This window comes from Nanorana parkeri, unplaced genomic scaffold (genome assembly GCF_000935625.1).
Source record: "Nanorana parkeri isolate BGI_ZX_2015 unplaced genomic scaffold, ASM93562v1 scaffold242, whole genome shotgun sequence".
Classification (NCBI taxonomy): Eukaryota; Metazoa; Chordata; class Amphibia; order Anura; family Dicroglossidae; genus Nanorana; species Nanorana parkeri.
In genome coordinates this window covers 1029994-1048996 of record NW_017306510.1, presented here as the reverse complement: position 1 = coordinate 1048996, position 19003 = coordinate 1029994, and the positions used below count along the sequence as shown (strand labels likewise).

At 40.8% G+C, this 19003-nt stretch overlaps 1 protein-coding gene across 1 annotated transcript; it reads right to left on the bottom strand.

Annotated features, from left to right (window-relative positions):
- Positions 1–88: 88 nt before the first annotated feature.
- LOC108787099 (keratin, type I cytoskeletal 19-like) lies at positions 89–10316 on the bottom strand. Its single transcript, XM_018556555.1, has 9 exons — positions 10011–10316; positions 8721–8803; positions 8477–8633; positions 7646–7807; positions 7000–7125; positions 6647–6860; positions 4802–4956; positions 973–1045; positions 89–462 (listed from the first exon to the last, which is right to left on the bottom strand). The coding sequence occupies exons 1-9, from the start codon at positions 10179–10181 to the stop codon at positions 89–91; spliced, it is 1515 nt and encodes a 504-aa protein (XP_018412057.1). The 5' UTR covers positions 10182–10316.
- Positions 10317–19003: the final 8687 nt, after the last annotated feature.

Here is a 19003-nt window from a genome sequence, read left to right as displayed (position 1 = left end):
TATACTTTTCTGCTCCCTAACAGATGTAACCCTGCATAGACTACCTGTTTGTGCAGCACAAGGACCTCTCCCTGATACGGGGGGCATTTTACTGTCTGACCATGCCCCCCTGCACCTGACCCTTGACTTGCTGGCTCTGAGATCTCTCTGTTCGTTTTGGAGACTCAATGAGTAGCTTTTGCAGGACCCGGTAGTCAAGAACGACATAGATGCAGAAATAAGAGCTTTTTTTACCACCAATGCCCCCACCTCGGCCCCCCCATTCATGATATGGGAATCTCATAAATGTGTCATGAGGGGGATACTCATCAAACATGGCCTGCGGAAGAAAAGGGAAATGACCTCTAGGGTCTCGTTCTTGCTGCATCGCCTTAGGGTGCTGGAGGGGCTGCACAAGAGATCCCAGGCTGTGTGAGCGGGGGCGGAGCTCCTGGAGGTACGGACCAAACTGAATGACCTTTTCTTTAGGCGAATCAAAGGCAGACTGGTTAAGGGTTGTAGGACTCTATGCGAATACTCGGACAAACCTGGGAGATTGCTAGCTAACACTGTCAGGGGATCTCAGCGCAGGCCATATATTTCTCATGTAGTCACCTCGGCTGGCCATAAGGTGTGTGTCCTCATGGTGTACTCGGATATTGCGGCTGAATTTAAAGCATACTACGAGTCTCTGTACAATCTGGGGTCAGAACCCTTGCCCTCTAATAGACAGATGGTCCTCCATAATGCAATATCTCAGGGCCTCCGGGAGGCCACCACTTGCGGCTGGGGATAGGCATTGCATGGAAATTCCGACTCAACCTGTGGGTCCACCTGAAATCCACCTGAGCGGAGAAAGCCCCAGGGCCAGATGGCTTCACGCTCTCTTATTATAATACTTTCTCAAATACCCTGAAGGGTCCCTTCCTGGTGGCCTAAAATGGTATTCTGACAGGTTTGCCCCCCGGCAGATACTCTGCACACATGGATTACGGTGATCCTGAAACCTGACAAAGATCACACCTCCTGCGGCAATTATCGTCCCATTGCACTTCTGAATGTGGATCTGAAATTATTCAACAAAATTATAGCCAACAGGTTAATGCCGTTCCTTCTCCAGCTTGTTCATTCTGACCAAGTCGGCTTTATGCCGACCCGCGTGGCTAGGGACAACACCACCAGAGCCCTCAATGTTGTTCACCAGGCCAAGGGGTTGGGGACCCCGATGATATTGCTATCCACGGATGCCAAAAAAGTATTTGACAGGGTGAGCTGGGACTTTATGTCTTTGGTTCTCCGATACATTGGTCTGGGGAAGAACATGCTAGCATGGATCATGGCATTGTACTCTTCCCTGTCGGCAGCGGTCCGCATCAACGAAACCAGATCTCAGACCTTCCTCCTACACAGGCAGGGGGGTCCTCTGCCCCCCTTAAATTTCGCACTTACTTTAGAACCGTTCCTCCACACTGTACGGAACTCTATGAACATTTCAGGGTTGATGACTCCCCTCGGGGGTCCATAAGACGGCTGCGTACGCGGATGATCTCCTTTTTTTATCACAAATTCGGCGGACTCCCATCCCCACCTACTGGAGGCCTTATCTATCTACGGCTGCCTGTCCAATTTTAGAGTCAATCTTCAAAAATCGGCGGCCCTTAATGTCACTGTGCCCCGAAGGAATTTAAACTTCTGAAGCCTCAGTTCCCCTTTCGCAGGGAGATGCGACACATCAAATCCTTGGTCAAGCAAATTAAGCTAGCACCACTAAGATTAACCTTAGTGGTGAGACAAGTTGTTTTACATGCTGACTTGTGAGTGTGCCATGATGCCTTTCTACTGTTTACATCAAATCCTTGGGCACATTCCTTCCCAGGGACTTAGACGACATCTATTCCGATAACTTTCTCCCGCTTATGAAAAAAATTCCCTTGATCGCAAAGCCTGGCGCCACCTTCACATTACATGGTTTGGCCGCTGTGCAGCGGTAAAAATGAACATCTTACCATGGGTCCTGTACCTTTTGCAATCTCTCCCTATCAATCTACCCGCTCACTTTTTTAAGACATTACATGGGGATATCATCTCGTTCATATTGGCAGGCAAAACTCCCAGGTTGAGCAGACATATTCTTTCCCTTCCCAGGGATAGAGGGGGGTGGGGCTTCTGGACCTTTCTATCTGTTATTCCGCTATACACCTGTCTTGGCTACTCGACTGGTGCCTCCATTAAGAGGACAGATGTTGGGAGGTGATGGAACAGAGTATCTTCCACCTCCCGATCGAGGGCCTTCCATGGCTATCCTCCACGCTACCCAGGGGGGAATGGGAATCCCTCCCTCAGCCTACCTTGACAGTCTCCTATGCCCACATGCATCTGGTTCGATACCCATGCATCTGCCTTCCACAGGGACTATGACCCCTGATAGGAGCGTCGGGCTCTGCCGGGGCCCACCCTCTTATTCCTACTGCCTTTTCCTTTGACTACGAGACACAGGTACTTTCAGGAATCATAGCTTGCCAAGGAGCTTCCCTATCAACAGGGGTAGATCTCTGCAGACTCTTGGAGGTAAGCAATAATTTTGTACTGGAAATTAACACGTTTGCAATGTTATAACTTTATAAGTATGGATGTACATGTACAATACAGTGTAGTCTGTTTTATTATGGAATCTGTGGACTTTGTATACCTACTTCCCATACTGTTATTGTATTCTTAGGAATTATATCAGTCAATAAAAAATTTAAAAAAAAAAGGAAAATGGCTCTTTGACCTGAACCAAAACAGCGATCTGTTGTTGGACCTCTATCTTGCAAGTAAAACTTAATGTAATATTCCTCAAGAGCTCAGTGCTTCATTATAAGCATAACCAACAATCTTAATCTTGGGGCTGCCCCTTCAATCTTGCTGCTCTAGGCACCAGCCTGCGAGTGCCTTCTGGTAAAATAGCCCTTCTTATACACATACCTATACATTTATATTTTATGTCGATTTTGTTTTTTACCTTTGCAAAGAAAATTATCTATGCACAGGGGCGTCCCGCGGCTGGGTGACACCCGGAGCGGTAACCGAGTGCCACCCCGCCGAGACGTCACTGCGCGTGTGCGTGGCGTCACCACACGCATGTGCGATGGCGTCATCCCGCACGCGCGGCAGTATTCTGATACCTGCCGGTGGCCATCTTGGTGATGGACGTCGGCAGAGAGAGGAGGGGACAGTCACCCGCCGGGTCACCTCCTCTCTCCTGATACTGTCGGGCATTCGGTCTATGACCGAGCGCCCGACTTTTCAGAGGGGGGTACAAATGTCCAAGGACCTGTAGCACACCTTACCGGACTTCCCATGTGGAAAAATGGGTGCTCGCAATGACTGGCGCCGTATCGGATAAAATGTTGTATGGATGTCACCAGCACTCCAAGTATGACAGAATACGTCAGGATTTTAGTGAATCTTCATTTTTATTTTCGAAGTCACTTAAAGTGGAAACCAGTTTCCACTTTAAGTGACTTCGAAAATAAAAATGAAGATTCACTAAAATCTTGACGTATTCTGTCATACTTGGAGTGCTGGTGACATCCATACAACATTTTTCAGAGGGGGTGACACCAAAATGACTGAGAGTCATTTTGGTGTCATCCCTCCAATGGTGTCACCCGGGTGCGGGCCGCACCCTCCTTGTGACACCACTGTCTATGCATCATCAATAACACAAACACAGCTGGTTGCAGGAACAAAATAAGACTTGTTTTATTGAAAATTGAGTAGGCGACAAGGACAAGAGAATCATGATCAAAATTCAGCAGATTACATCAGTAGTACACCAGATTATGGATAGTCACAATTATAGTCACAATAATCCTAAAACAATCTAAATAACCAGAGTCTAGGTCTCAGTGTATCCACCACATTAAAATTATGCATACTGCATGCTAATGCTCCATTAATATATACAAACGTAGACAATACCAATATGTTTCTAACATATGATTACAAAAATGTTATTACAATGAATAGAATGTCTGTATAAACCTTTTTCTGGATTATGTTAATAAAACTCCCTGAAGCCTCAACAGACAAAAGAAGAGTTCCACTTTGATTAGGCATGCTTTTATGTATGCATTCACGTACCATTCACTATTTTAACTATTTCTATAGTCAAACCTTAAGGTGCTGTGTCTGGAATAAGTAATTGTGGGTCCTAATAATAAGGAAGTACACAGCAAAGGAGAAATAGCAACACATCAGATCCTTACACTGATCGGCCTGGTTCATATTTGTACTCATTTGGCACATAATCATTGTACTTTGCACAATTAATTCAGAATTACTGATCATGTTTCACCATCTGAGTAAAGCAAACTGTATTGCAACTGTGTATGCTATAAGGGCTCATTTGCATTCAGGCTTCATTGTGCATTGTGACACACTGTTTTACCATAGCTCATTTCTTATGAATGGGCCATCGAAGCAGGAAAAATTGCATTTGCTCTATTTTTCGGCAGCAAACCGCTCATTATTGTAACACAATGGTCTGAATGAGCCCTAAAGGTATTAAAAGTGCTCCAAGAAGACAGAAATACATTTTAAATTTTGCGCTCAAGCACAATGCAGTCCACAAAATATTATTCAGTAGACTAAAATGTCTTCATTCTGCATGGATCTTTGTAAGCTTTTGAATGAAGGCCAGAACGCCATAGATTCTATAATTCGTAGGTCAACGTGTTGGAATTGAGTGCTTAACTTCAATAGTCTATCACCATCCTATAGAGATGAACATGTCTCTAACTAATCAAAAACCTTGCATAATTTCGATTGTGTCTACTGTGTATGGATCTGGGTGGATCTTGTTCATGTCCCATGCCAAGTTTGCCTGGATGAAGCAGATCCCAGAGGTCACATAAGAAGAAGACAGAGATAGACACCAAAAGACTTCTGGAGACAGTTTAATACTCTCATCAACAGGGTTTCTCCAGAAGACTAAAAACCACATTAACATACACTGTGGTGATGATTACTGTGGCTAGCCATATGGTGAGCTTTCATTGAGTGGTGAGATCCTGAAAGTAGAAGATAAGATATTTAAATGTATTAGTAATCTATGTCACATTATTAAGGGCTCCAAATTGTCTATGCATTTCAAATCTTTGCACCACATTCCACTTGTTATTGTTATATAATGAGTCAGACTGAAAAATAGATATCCAATGAGGTAAAAAAAAGGACAGAAATTTTTTTTAACATATCCTCGGAGCCCTGAATCTGCACCAGTACCCCCATATCATCACCCAGAAAGGGAGAGGATATTTAACAAATGTATTATGCATGGTGCAATTTTCTTCCTGAGCCCTAGACAATTGGATTAGCGAGGCTTTTCACCAAGGAATCCTCATGAGATTGGAAGAGGTTTCACAAGCAGTGAGGAATCTATTCCCCCCATGGTATATGCATAACTCCAGAACCAACATTACTCAGTAGAGACAGTGGAGTGGCACCACTGGAGCCTCTTCTTTATTTTCTCAGGTAAGTAACCACAGACCTCAAAAATCTCTTTAAAATGTATGTCGAGTCGAAACCTTTCTTTGAGCTCTCTGTAGAATGGGGAAGTGTTAGACTTTCTGTCTGGGAAAACTGTTGCTACTGGGACAGTAAATGAGAGAAACTTCGGAAATAGGGATACTGAGACTTGAAAAGTATTTATCTGATAAAAAGGTGGAGAAAGGCTGTCCTGAACAAACATTCTACTATGTACAAGACTATGTATGGTATTTGAAAATGTATTAAGCCTTTTATAGTTTGTAGTTTTATAAAAGCACCCAACTTTTTTTGGAAAGAGTCTACAGCTAGAACCTGTTACTCTTTCTATTTTTTACACACTATTAATGTAAAGAACATTTTATGAAGCTTTGGAATACTCTGGGTCATTGTTGGACCAAGGCCTGCCCTTTGAAAATGGTAGAGAAGGAACAGGCAGGTTGCTATTGAACCAGTGATAATATTGCCTCTCTGAAAGCCGTTTGTCCCATAGTACATAAATAAAGATCACAGTATACCATGCAAATATTATGCACCCCGAAACACATCTCATAACTACATTTGGAAAAGTAAAATTATATAGAGTATGACTGCTGAAAGTGGAACGCCATGTTGATGGAGATCAAAGAGCCCGGGTGACCTTTTAAAGGATTGGATACAGGGTGACAATATACATAGCCCTGCTCTTTATGCTGCAGTGTGTAAATGCCACTAATGCTCAGCAACTTAGTTTGAATTGTCCCATATTTTACATTCTGCATATTTTTCTAACAGCTCATGAACTGCCACTTAAGTCAATATAAGTTTACGTACCATCACTGCCTCCTAGAAAATTATGACTTGAAGTGCTAAAAATGAAAAAACACAGTAGAGATTAATGAACAGGTTGGGATTTCTAAAATATTAATATAAAATGGGCAAATCTGATGGACTGGTCCTAAGCTTATGTCTGTATTTTAATGTGTTCTAAAACTTTTGTGATGGCTGAATATTATATTAAATACATTCAGATATAAGCATTATTTATTTCCTTTTTAAGATATGAGGTCAATAGGTATTGCTATTAATTGAGGCCTTCATATTTTACAGAATATTTGTTTAGTTGCTTGTCTTGTATGAAATACATATTGGATACCATGACCGTCCAATAGGCGTTTATAGGTGGCGATCTCCATCTCCAGGTGTGTCTTTTGGTCCATTAGGATCCTGTATTCCTGGTTCTGACGTTCCAGGTCAGAGCGGATCTGGGCCAGCTGGGACTCTACATTGTTGATCAAACATTGTAACTGGGCAAGTTGGTCTCCAAATGTGGCTTCTGTCTCTGCCAAGGTGTTCTCCAGAGCAGATCTCTGAGAAATGAAAGAGAGAGATTGTGAACAATGTAACAAGTAGTTACAATATATACGTACATAGTGATAGTTTTGCAAATGAAGTGAAGCAGCTTGACCTTGATACAAACCTTCTTAGTTGGCTGATAATAATACTTACAAAGCTCTGCTGGCTTTGCAGTTCGATCTCCAGGGCTTGGACGGTGCGATTCAAGTCAATGACTTCAGTCTGTACAGATTGGAGTTGTTCAGAACCAGAAGCAACGTCACGATTCAGTTCCTCAGTCTATATGAATAGAAAGCTGGTTAGAGTCACCTACCCTGTAATATTACCCTTTAATATATGGAGGATGATTTCTACGTAACTTTATATATGAAGCACAAGAAACTTCAGTTTTTATCTTGTGTAAACATGCTCTTATTTTTAAATATAGTCTTAATAAGTGGCTTTATACTTTTCTAGCCTTAATGCCCAATTGTACTGTGCTCCAGTCAAAAATGGTCATACTCCCTGATAAGGAAGCATGAGCATGACTGCTTGATGAAAGTATTTCTGATTGTGCAGGGGCTATTGCAGACCTTTGTAGAGCTGCACATGAGAGTAGTGGCCCTGATCTTCAAAGTGAAGGGGAGATTGGGATGGTGCTGGAGTGCTTTTAAACAAAAGCATTTTTCAGCAACCTGACTTGTCTACATTAAAAAAACACAAAACATTTTTAGTACAAAATCATGACATAATAGTGGCTAATAACATGCTATTTTTCTATCAAGTTTAACAAGCTTTTTTAGTCTATAAAAAGACTTACCCTTTGTCGGAAAATAGTTTCCACCTCTCTCAGATTCCGTTCCATCAGGTTCTCATACTGCTCTCTAATTTCAGACAAGGTTCTATTCAGATCAGCTGATGGAGCGGCATTCATTTCCACACTGACCCTGGCACCCAGCTGAGCTTGCAAAGCATTGACTTCCTGTAAAGAAAAATGTTGGAAACCATTAGTATTATAGTCTCTGCTATGAGAAAGAAGAAAGTTCTAAAGTGAGCAAAAGCCCTTCAACACATGTCTTTACTCTGGCAAGCCCCTGTCATGCTTATTATCCGTCACATTGTTTTTTTAGAATAATTCTTAAAGTAGATTTAAACCACAATAAATAAAACCTCATATGGTCTTTCATATGCAAATATCATTTTAAATGTCACTTTAAGACTTAGACTGAGGTAACACTGACAAAGTTGCATAGTCAAATCCTGGTTGGAATGGGGACATGTAAGTACAACCTAAATAATAAGTCTTACTGTATCAAAGGTAATGAAGATATACCAGAGGCTCGATCCTCCTTTTTTGTTCTTAAATAAAAGCGAATCTGGACAGAAGTTTACAACTAAAAGCAGGATCTTTAAATAGTTCTCTACAATGTACAAGGACTGTTGTAATCCACTAACAATGTTCTTCTATGGATTAGGAGATTTAAAAGGTGTCAGTTTATCATTTTCAACAGATGTCTCTAGAAAGGCAGCAGAAGCCTAAATAAAAGTTATTTCTGCTTTGTTTCAAGCTGCTCTGTATAAATAAATTATGAATTATTTTATTTTAATATACATTTCTGGTTTAGCTTGAGAAGGATAGTAAGCTTCTCACCTCCTCATGGTTCCTCCTCATTTGCTGCAGTTCCTCCTGAAGGTTTCCTACTTGTGCCTGCAGATTACATATGTCCCGGTTCAGTTCTTCCAGGAGTATACGAAGTCCATTCACATCAGCCTCAACACTACATCTCAGTTGGCGTTCCATTTCATACCTGGTGACAAAAGGAAGACAAAGCAATTAATACTATTGCTTCAAAACAGTAATAAAGATGAAGAGCATGAAATATAGAGAGGCCTACTTGTTTCTGAAGTCATCTGCTGCCAGACGAGCATTGTCTATTTGTAATGTAATACTTGCATTGTTTAAAGAAGTTGAGGAAATCTGAAAAACATGTGTTAAATATTTATTGCAAATGAAAACTTCATACATTGTATTAAACTGAACTGTGTTCTGTACTAGTTGAGGTGGTTTACTGCATATCTATTATGGCTTGGTAATGTAACATGGCCATTTTCAGTCTCTATTCTTTATACATTATGTACTTAAAGAGGCCCGTTAACAAACGATTGCTTTCAATATCAATACTCCCATAAGATTATATATGCATTTATATTTTATGTATGTTATTTACGTATAAAAGCTTCTCTTGTGTAGACATCCAAAAGCCCTGAGACTGTTGCTGGGTGCCACCACCTTGGATATGATGTCTGCAGGCCCAACAGACTTAGAGCTGTCACTCAAGTGGCCCCTTTGATCCTTCCCCAGCAGCTACAAAAAAAAGTTCATGTAGGGAAGGGCAGAGGAGTTTGGCAAGCACAGACAGTAATTAGAAACTCCCATAAGAGGGCAATGAAGGAGGGCTCCTCCATACCAGGAAGTAACAGGTATATTTTTGACCCCCAGCATGGAATGCCAAAGCAGGCAAGAGACGGAAAGTTAAGTACATGCTGGGTAGAGGGATTACATAAATCCTGTTGCTTTGTTTTGAATTATTTTAGCGTAGGTTTGTTTTAAAGGATCAGTCTACTTAAATAATTATACTAATATTTGCAAATGCTAAAAAGTGTTTTGAGCTCTGCTATGAGTTCCCAGATCTGCACTCCTGATGAAGACATTATGATGAAGTCACATTCAACCTGTTGGATTGCCACAGATTGGATATAACCTATTGGAATGCAAAAAGAGGGAAAAGCCTAAGATTGGTTAAAGCACAACGAGGAATTTTGGGAGGCATAAATCAACACTTCCCACGAAAATGTGTTGATCCCTCCTTTGATATTACCTAGTATGCAAGTACCTTTTATAACTGCATGTGTCTGCTGACAACTTTATATATAGTACAAGGAAATGTGAAGTAGCTAGACTCTCTAGATTATCCTTATGCATCTCTCCAAGGACAACAATTTGACTGGATATTTTAAAGAAGCCAAACTCTTTTCATATTGTTAATAGGTGGGTATCTATAATGCGGTATATCATTCATACAATATTTGTGTAGATTTGTTGTTAATATTAAAATAATTATTTCTGCTGTCAAAATAATTTCTTAACTTCTATATCACTTATGTAGAGGAAATAATGTATTTACCTGGCCTTGAAGCTCTTGAATAATCCTGAAGAAGCTGCTGAAGTTGGGTAAAGCGCTGGGCTGATTCCTCTCATACCACTCCTGGATATTTCTCTCAAGCTGGGCATTCTCTTGCTCCAGAGAGCGGACTTTGTCCAAGTAGGAAGCCAAGCGATCATTCAGGTGCTGCATGGTTTCCTTCCCATTGACGGTAAACAAAGCATGATGGCTAAAATTGCTTCCATGGCCGCTGCTGTGAGCACTTCCATGAGCATGCTTGGAGATGGAGATTCCTTTACCTCCTGACCCTCCATGTACACTGGGCGCTCTATAGTGATTGCCATGATGGACTTTATGGGAACTGCCATGATGGGTGGCATTAGAAGAATGATGAGTATTATGAGAACCTCCGCAATGCAATCTCTGAGAGCCTCCATGATGAGAAGTATGGGAACCTCCATGAAGGGAAATGTGTGATCCTCCATGATGACCAGCATGAGATAAACCATGGTGGTGAGAAGAGTGGGATCCTCCATGATGGCTACTTGAGGATCCCCCATGGTGAGAAGCACGAGATAAACCATGGTGGGGAGAAGAGTGGGATACCCCATTATGAGAAGTATGGGAACCTCCATGAAGGGAAATTTGTGATCCTCCATGATGACCAGCATGAGATAAACCATGGTGGTGAGAAGAGTGGGATCCTCCATGATGGCTACTTGAGGATCCTCCATGATGAGCACCATAGTGGCTTGAGATCTTAGAGAGATGGCTACCAATATGGCAGTTTCCATGAGAGGATCCAGCAGAGGAGTGACCACTGTAAATCATGATGACACAGATCTAAGTGCTTCAGTAGAGCTAAAGATAAATCGTACTATTCTAAGTGGATGTTCTTCACAATATGCTCTCCATCCATTCTGCTCCTTTATATATGGAAGACTGGGAGTGCCATCAAAGATTAATTGCTAATATTAATGTTTACAGTGTCTGACTGCTCTTCTATCCAATGTTTTAGATGCTTGGCATGAGGATTTAACATTAAACATTCGGTAATCTGCTTGGAAAACATTAGACAACTGTAAAACAACTTCAAAATAATTAATTTATTGCTGTCCAGCTCATTAGAAACTTTTGCACACCTCACCCCAACAGTATAACAATAAAGGAAAAGATGATTGACTTGGCTGAACACACCTTAAATAAAAGATTCACAAATGCAAAATCATAATCATACACTATTAAAAAAACGTTAATCACAGTATGCATTTGGTCTTAAAATGGACACAATAGACACAAAGCATCCCATTTTCTTTTCAGTTTGAGGTCTGCAAATATAGCAGTGATAGAGTGTGAGTTCCTACCTAAACATTATTTTCAGTGTATATCTATTTAGGTAGCCTTTGCATTTACCATCTGCTAAATCTTAATGATCTGTTATAATAGCATTTCTCTATTCCATACAATATGGAAGAATAGGGGAAAGAATATAATATTTTTGCAGGCAAATTGTGTTACAACAAACAGTATACAACACCAAAGAAAACAAGATGGAAAAAAAGGATTGCAAAGCTAGATCAAGGCCACACTAAAAGGAATATAATGGGACCTGCAAATTTATTGAGGTAATTGTGTGTTTAGTGGTTATGTCACTGCATGTGCATAGGCTGTGTTTTTGCTAATTAGGGAATTCAGCCCACTCTGCAGGGCCACTGGGAGATTTCAGCCCTCATGAACAGAGTGAGATACCTGGGTGACCACAACAAAGAAAATGGCTACTTGACCTGAACCAAAACAGCAAGCTGTTACTGGACCTCTATCTTGCTTTGTCCTTAACTAACATTGTGTTCAAACGTAGGAATGATCAGAAGTTTGCCTGCTGCAAGAATCAAAGGTTGTCAAAAATATATCTGCTTTACCTTATCCGATGACCTCTGTTGTCCACTACTGTAATGTGTTTGGCAGATAAGCACAGCTGTCAATTGATTTACATTTCTTGCTGAGCAGGGCATGTTTAGGCCCAAGAGAATGCAATATGAACACTTTATGAATGCAATAAGGCCACTTTCTGAATGGTTTCAGTTTTAAAATCACCCATCAAATACTATGCCCAACAGAGCAATACCAAGAAGGTGGTAGCAAGAACAATCAGCAGAAGCAAAAGTATGGACCCGGTAGCCATTTGGTGCAGCTTAAGTCAAAAATTGGTAGCTCAAAGGATGTTCTGGTAAACTGTCAGCAACTAAGTATGTCTAAGCAGATCAGATTCCAGATTGTGGTAAACAAGACTGTGAAATTGCTGACCACTATTAACCTCCCTGGCGGTATTCCCGAGTCTGGCTCGGGGTTGTCCCTGTGAGCCCACGGTGTCCTCTGCTGTACGCGGCCGGTCGATGCGGGCATCTGAGTTTTAATTTCCTTTCCGGGCGTCACAGAGGGGGGCGGAGCCGGTGGGAAATTCAAAAGTGAAAACATGACATATACACAGAATACAATGTAATCTGCTATGATATAAAACTATTTCACTTCAATTTTGTCCCTAGAGCTTTGTCCAGTGCCCTGCCTGCACTTTTACTGTTCTTTCTGCCTGGAAACTTGTGAACGTCCATGGCATCCAAAAAGCGTCCCTTTATATCAAAAGCTGTTTTAGACCAGGTAGAAAACTGTGATTGTAAATTAGAATCACTTGCAGAATTGAGCGATAGCGATTCCTTGGGAAATTCGTCATCAGACGCTGAAAGTCAATTTCAGTGTCTGATGATGAATTTCCCAACGAATCGCTATCGCTCAGTTCAGCAAGTGATTCTAATTTGCTATCGCTGTTTTCTACCTGGTCTAAAACCGCTTTTCACCTAAAACAGTGACGATTCTGCGACCAAGCTCAGTGATGTGCGAATTTGTTACTCTATTGACCGTGGCACGGATCAGGTAGCGCCCCCAGAATTCCCATTTACTGGACCATTATTTTTATTATTACATTATAATTATTTAGAAAGATTTATTATATTATAATTTATGATTTTGTGTTTCAAACTTTCTCATACCCGGGATGTCTACTAGACTTTTGTTTGGACAGATTTAGGTGAGTTATTCCTAAGATTTACGGACCTACAATATAAAACAACAAATTTCCATGAAAAACAATGTACCTCTTTGGGATGCTAAAATCCTGAATAATCATACCGCCAGGGAGGTTAAACAGCTGAGCCATGGGCCACAAGTCTCTTCCCCCATCCCATGAGGCACATTGAGAAGAGTACATGCCCCAAACCTGTTCACATGAGGTCACCTACTTCAGCCCTTCCTTGTTTTGTGCAAAACTGAGCTGTAACAATTGCCGTAATCTCTGTTCCTCCTGTTGGACATACAACTGCATATACTGATATACTTATATAATTTGTCTTTTGAGCTGTAGATGGCAGTCTAGTACAATGTTAGTCTCTATGTGCATGCATATCTGTGATACACAGGAAGTTTTTTTCTTCTTTGTTTTTCTTCACAATGCCATATTCATACATGTAATAGTCTTCTTAGCAAGTAAAACTTAATTCAGCATTCCTCAAGATCTCAGTGTTAAACACATAACCAACAAGTAATGGGCCCAAGCATTAAATGGAACACTGCAAATAATGGTCCCTGAAAGGTGGGGAATTTATTTACCCAGTAAACCAGAAAAGAAACTGAGCAAAGTGAAGCTGCGCAGAAGTCAGATCAAGAGGTGGAACTCATAATGGATAAGTCAAGTCCCTTTTTTAAATTCTGCTGAACAGCCTGAAATTAGAATATCCACTCGAGCAACAAAGGGAATACCACCCTGCAAGCTGTCATATACTGCTAAGACACATAGCATACTCGAACCAACATCATGGGAAGACCTCGAAAAATTACCAAAATGCAAAGTCAATCAATGGAGGAATAGGAACCAAATGGACTTTTAAGGTGAAGCTCTATGCAAAAGGAAATGTCCACAAATACAAGGCTAGATTAGTTGCCAGGGGATAATCCCAGAGATTTGGAGAAGACTCTGATGAAACATTTGCCTCATCTTAAAACACTCCACCATCAAAACACTCCATAGCATTGCAGTCGGGAAGGGCATGCAAGTTACAAACCTTTAGACGTGAAATGATTAAGCTCAGGTGGTGAAACGTGTGAGAGGCGTTGGAGAGACTTATGGAGGTGTATATGTTGCATATTGTATTTTGGAATTTATTTGATTTTACTTTTTGGATTTACTTTATTCAAATAAATGTTGAGCTTCACTTACGCTGGTCTTTGTGTGACTTATCTTTTGGAGATTGATTTGACAAGTGAGGATTCCACCGCAGCTGGCACCCAGTATCTGTATTAACTGCACTTAGAGGTAGAATCAGAGCGGTGAGTTCACAGAGTTCTTTGACCAAAATGTTAAAACCGCTTTCCTATATGGAGACATTAAGGAAGACCTCTACATGGAGCAACCACCAGGGACACAACCTTGTGTGTAAACTCCATATAAGTATCTATGGACTCAAGCAATCTGCAAGAATGTGGAATGAGAAAGTGAATAAAATACTCATGAAAGAGGGATTCACAAGAAGCTCAGCAGATCACTATCTTTATTCCAGGAATCAAGAAGACAGATGGATATACATCCTAATTTACGTTGATGACATTATAACCTGTTTTGAACAAGAAGAAGACTATAGTCAAATAATTAATAAACTAAAACAAAACTTTGAAATTAAAGAGATAGGAATCATTAGTCACTATCTGGGAATTCAAATAGGCAAGAAGATGGAAGCTATCTGCTAAACCAAAGTCAGAAAATTGCAGAAATGTTGGAACAATTCCACATCCAAGATACAAAGGAAGTAAAAACACCTATGGAACCAGGCTACCAAAAGAGCAATGAAGATGAAAACTTGCTACACAACAATGACATGTACTGCAGAGCAATCGGAAAGCTACTATACATTGCTACTGTGACAAGACCAGACATAGAGGCAGTCATAGTGGGCATACCTTTTAGAAAAATTGCAGCACTGTCAGCGTGACTTAAACACAGTTAAGAGGGTGATACAGTATTTAAAAGGAACAATTCGGATGAAGCTATGACTACCAGCAGTTTCAAATGAAAAACTGGTTGGGTATGTGGATGCTGATTGGGCCAGAGACTGCACAGACCACAAATCCACAAGTGGTTACTGTGACGGAAGCCTCTGTTACTGTTATTTGGAGGGGGTTCTTCCCACTGGCTATAATCCTTGACTGTGGAGGGGGTTCTATTGTTTGGGAGAGGGGCTTGCCATGGTTCTTTGAGCTGTATGAGACCCTTTATTTATGCTCCATGGATCAGGAGGACCCCAGAGACCTATTTTCAATTTATGTGGGGGATACAGGGGGAGCTGAGACTGTGTTTCCCTATACATCAGTATCCTGTCCTGGACACCACTGTGGACTTGGTTTGGGAGACCCCTTCCTTGGTTCCTCAGTCACCCCTTATGTATAAGCCCCCTGTGCCCATTATAAGTCAAGGGTGTTAATCCAGCAGTAATGAAGGGTTTAACTCTGTCCCTTGTTTTCTGACATCTGCTATTTTTGGTATTTTCTGTTGTAATTAGGTTTAAGTGATAAACCCCAACTTTGTTTTATCACCGCCCGATTGATGGACTCCAGACTGGTGGCAGGACGGAATCTATTGTACTCCTGAAGTGAAAAGACTTTGTCCTTTGTTTGTTTACTTAATCTAATTTTCTCCTGGGACTTGAAACATTTGACATACTTGTGTAGGGGAAGGTTTTGTGTGTGTATATATAGTATGCTGTGTGTCAATAAAGGCAGTTCTTGGTTTTTACCCTAAAAGACTAGACCTGCCTGGTTATTGGGGGAAGGATTGGGCTGTAATTCTGATTTTCCGGTTCCAGAGTGGAGGAAGCTGTTTTCTGACAAAGGGGCCCAGACAGGGTACCAGGCGGTCCATCACAGTTACATCTTCCAATATGGGGAAGGAAACATAAGTTGGTCTCACCTAAAGCAATCAACTGTTGCTTTCCTCAACTGAAGCTGCAGCTGAATACATAGCAGCAACACATGCATGTCAAGAAGCAATATGGATTCACCAGCTTTTAATGGACATGGGAATAGACATGTCAAACCCCATCCCAATCTTTGAACACAAGCAGGGATGTATAAAGTTGACACAATCAGAAAGGGTCAATCCTAGAACCAAGCACATTGATGTGAAGTATCATCTGCTTAGGGCCACTCAAGAGCAAGCTACTACGACATTCAATATTGCTCATCAGAAGAAATTACTGCAGATGCAGCACTCACCAAGCTATTGTCAGAGGAACGTCACAGTTTCCTTCGGGAAGAAGCTGAATGTCATATAGCAACACATATGCTGTTGAGAAGGGGTGTTGGAAATATAACCTCATATACTAATGTGATATGACTTTTGAGCTGTAGGTGGTGTTGTAGGGCAATGCTAGTCTCTATGTGTATGCTTATCTATGATACACAGGAAGGTAAAAACAAATATTTCTCTCTGTTTTTTCGCAATGCTATATTCACACGTGTAATGTTCTTCTAAGAAAGCAAAATGTGTCATGTTGCTGCCTCCTTCAATATTGCTGCTCTAGGTGCCGGCCTGTTAGTGCCTTGTGATAATACAGCCCTTTTTATATGCAAACCTATACATTTATATTTTATGTTGATTTTATTTTTTATCTTGGCAAAGAAAATGATCCATGCATCATCAATAACACAAACACAGCTGGTTGCATGAACAAAACAAGACTCGTTTTATTGAAAATTGAGTAGGCGACAAGGACAAGAGAATCATGATCAAAATTCAGCAGATTACATCAGTAGTACACCTGAATATGTATAGTCACAATCATCCTAAAACAATCTAAATAACCAGAGTATAGCTCTCAGTGTATCCACCACGTTAAAATGATGCATACTGCATGCTAATGCTCCATTAATATACACAAACATAGACAATACCAACATGTTTCTAACATATGATTACAAAAATGTTATTACAATGAAAAGTCTGTATAAACCTTGTTCTGGATTATGTTAATAAAACTCCCTGAAGCCTCAAAAGACAAAAGAAGAGTTCCACTTTGATTAGGCATGCTTAGGTATGCATTCACGTACCATTCACTATTTTAAATATTTCTATAGGCAAACCTCAAGGTGCTGTGTCTGGAATAAGTCATTTTGGTTTCCTATTATTAAGGAAGTGCACAGCGAAGGAGAAATAGCAACAAATCAGATCCTTACACTGATCGGCCTGGTTCATATTTGTACTCATTTGGCACATAATCATTGTACTTTGCACAATTAACTCAGAATTACTGATTATGTTACACCATCTGAGTGAAACAAGACTACACCATCTGAGTGAAGCAAACTGTCATGCAACTTTATGTGCTATAGGGGCTCATTTGCATTCACACTTTATTGTGCACTGTGACACACTGTGTTACCGCAACTCATTTCTTTTTGAATGGGCCCCCAAAGCAGGAAAAATTGCATGTGCTCTATTTTCCTTCAGCAAACCGCAGTGCACATAGTGCACACCACATCATGGTGTGCTGCAGTGTGCTGCAGTGTGCTGCAGTGTGCTGCAGTGTGCTCTAGAGCAGGTGCCTCCTGTGCATACATTGGGCTGCCATCCAAAATGAATGAAGTTTTGAACAGCACCCCAAAGGAGTTATAAAATTATGCTGCAATGTTAACATTTGTAAAATACTGCTCATCATTGTAACACAATGGTCTGAATGAGCCCTAAAGGTATTAAAAGTGCTCCAAAAAAGACAGAAACAAGCAATGCAGTCCCCAACAATATTGTTCAGTAGACTAAAATGTCTTTATTCTATATGGATCTTTATAAGGGTTCAAAGGCCATTACCCCAGACATTCTATAACTTGTAGGTCAACATGTTGAAATTGAGTGATTAACTTCAATAGTTTATCACCAATCTATAGAGATGAACATGTCTCTAACTAATCCAAATTCTTGCATAATTTTAATTGTGTCTACTGTGTATGGATCTGGGTGGACCTTGTTCATTTCCCATGCCAAGTTTTGCCTAGATGAAGCAGATCCTGGAGGCCACATAAGAAGAAAACAGAGAAAGACACCAAAAGACTTCTGGAGACAAAGTAGTACTCTCATACAAATGGTTTCTCCAGAGGAGTCAAAACCACATCAGCATACACCATGGTGGTGATTACTGTGGCTAGTCCCATGGTGACCTTTCATTGTGTTGTGAGATCCTGAAGGTAGAAGATAAGATATTTAAATATATTAGTAATCTAGGTTGCATTATAAAGGACTTCAAATTGTCTATGTTTCTAATATCTTTACACCAGATACCAATTAATATTGTTATTGTTATATAATTAGTCAGACTGAAAAAAAGAGGTAAAAAAAAGAACAGAAAAAAATGTTAACATATCCTCAGAGACCTCAACCTGCACCAGTATCCCCCTCCCCGCAGCAACCATAAAGGGAGAGGATATTTAAAAAGTGTAATACATATAGTACAATTTTCTTCCGGAACCCTAGAAAATTGTATTAGTGAGGCTTTTCACCCAGGATACCTCTTGAGATTGCAAGAAGTCCCACAAGCAGTGGCAATCGATCCTCCCCCTTCCCCCACCCTCCCCCCGAAGTTATATGCATAACTCCAGCACCAACATTACTCAGCAGAGACAGTGGAGTGGCACCACTGGAGCCTCTTTAGTTTCTCAGGTAAGTAACCGCAGACCCCAGTAATCTCATTAAAATGTATGTCGAGCCAAAACCTTTTTTTTGCTCTCCGTAGAATGGGGAAGTGTTAGACTTTCTGTCTGAGAAAACTGTTGCTACTGGGACACTAAATGGGGGAAACTTATCTGACAGAATATGGGAAAACAGTAAAAACAGTTTAAAAAGCTGGATATTTGCTGTCTGTCAGGTGGGCATTCTTCTGAATGACCATCAGCTTAAGGGGAAATACAATCTGGGGGGGGGG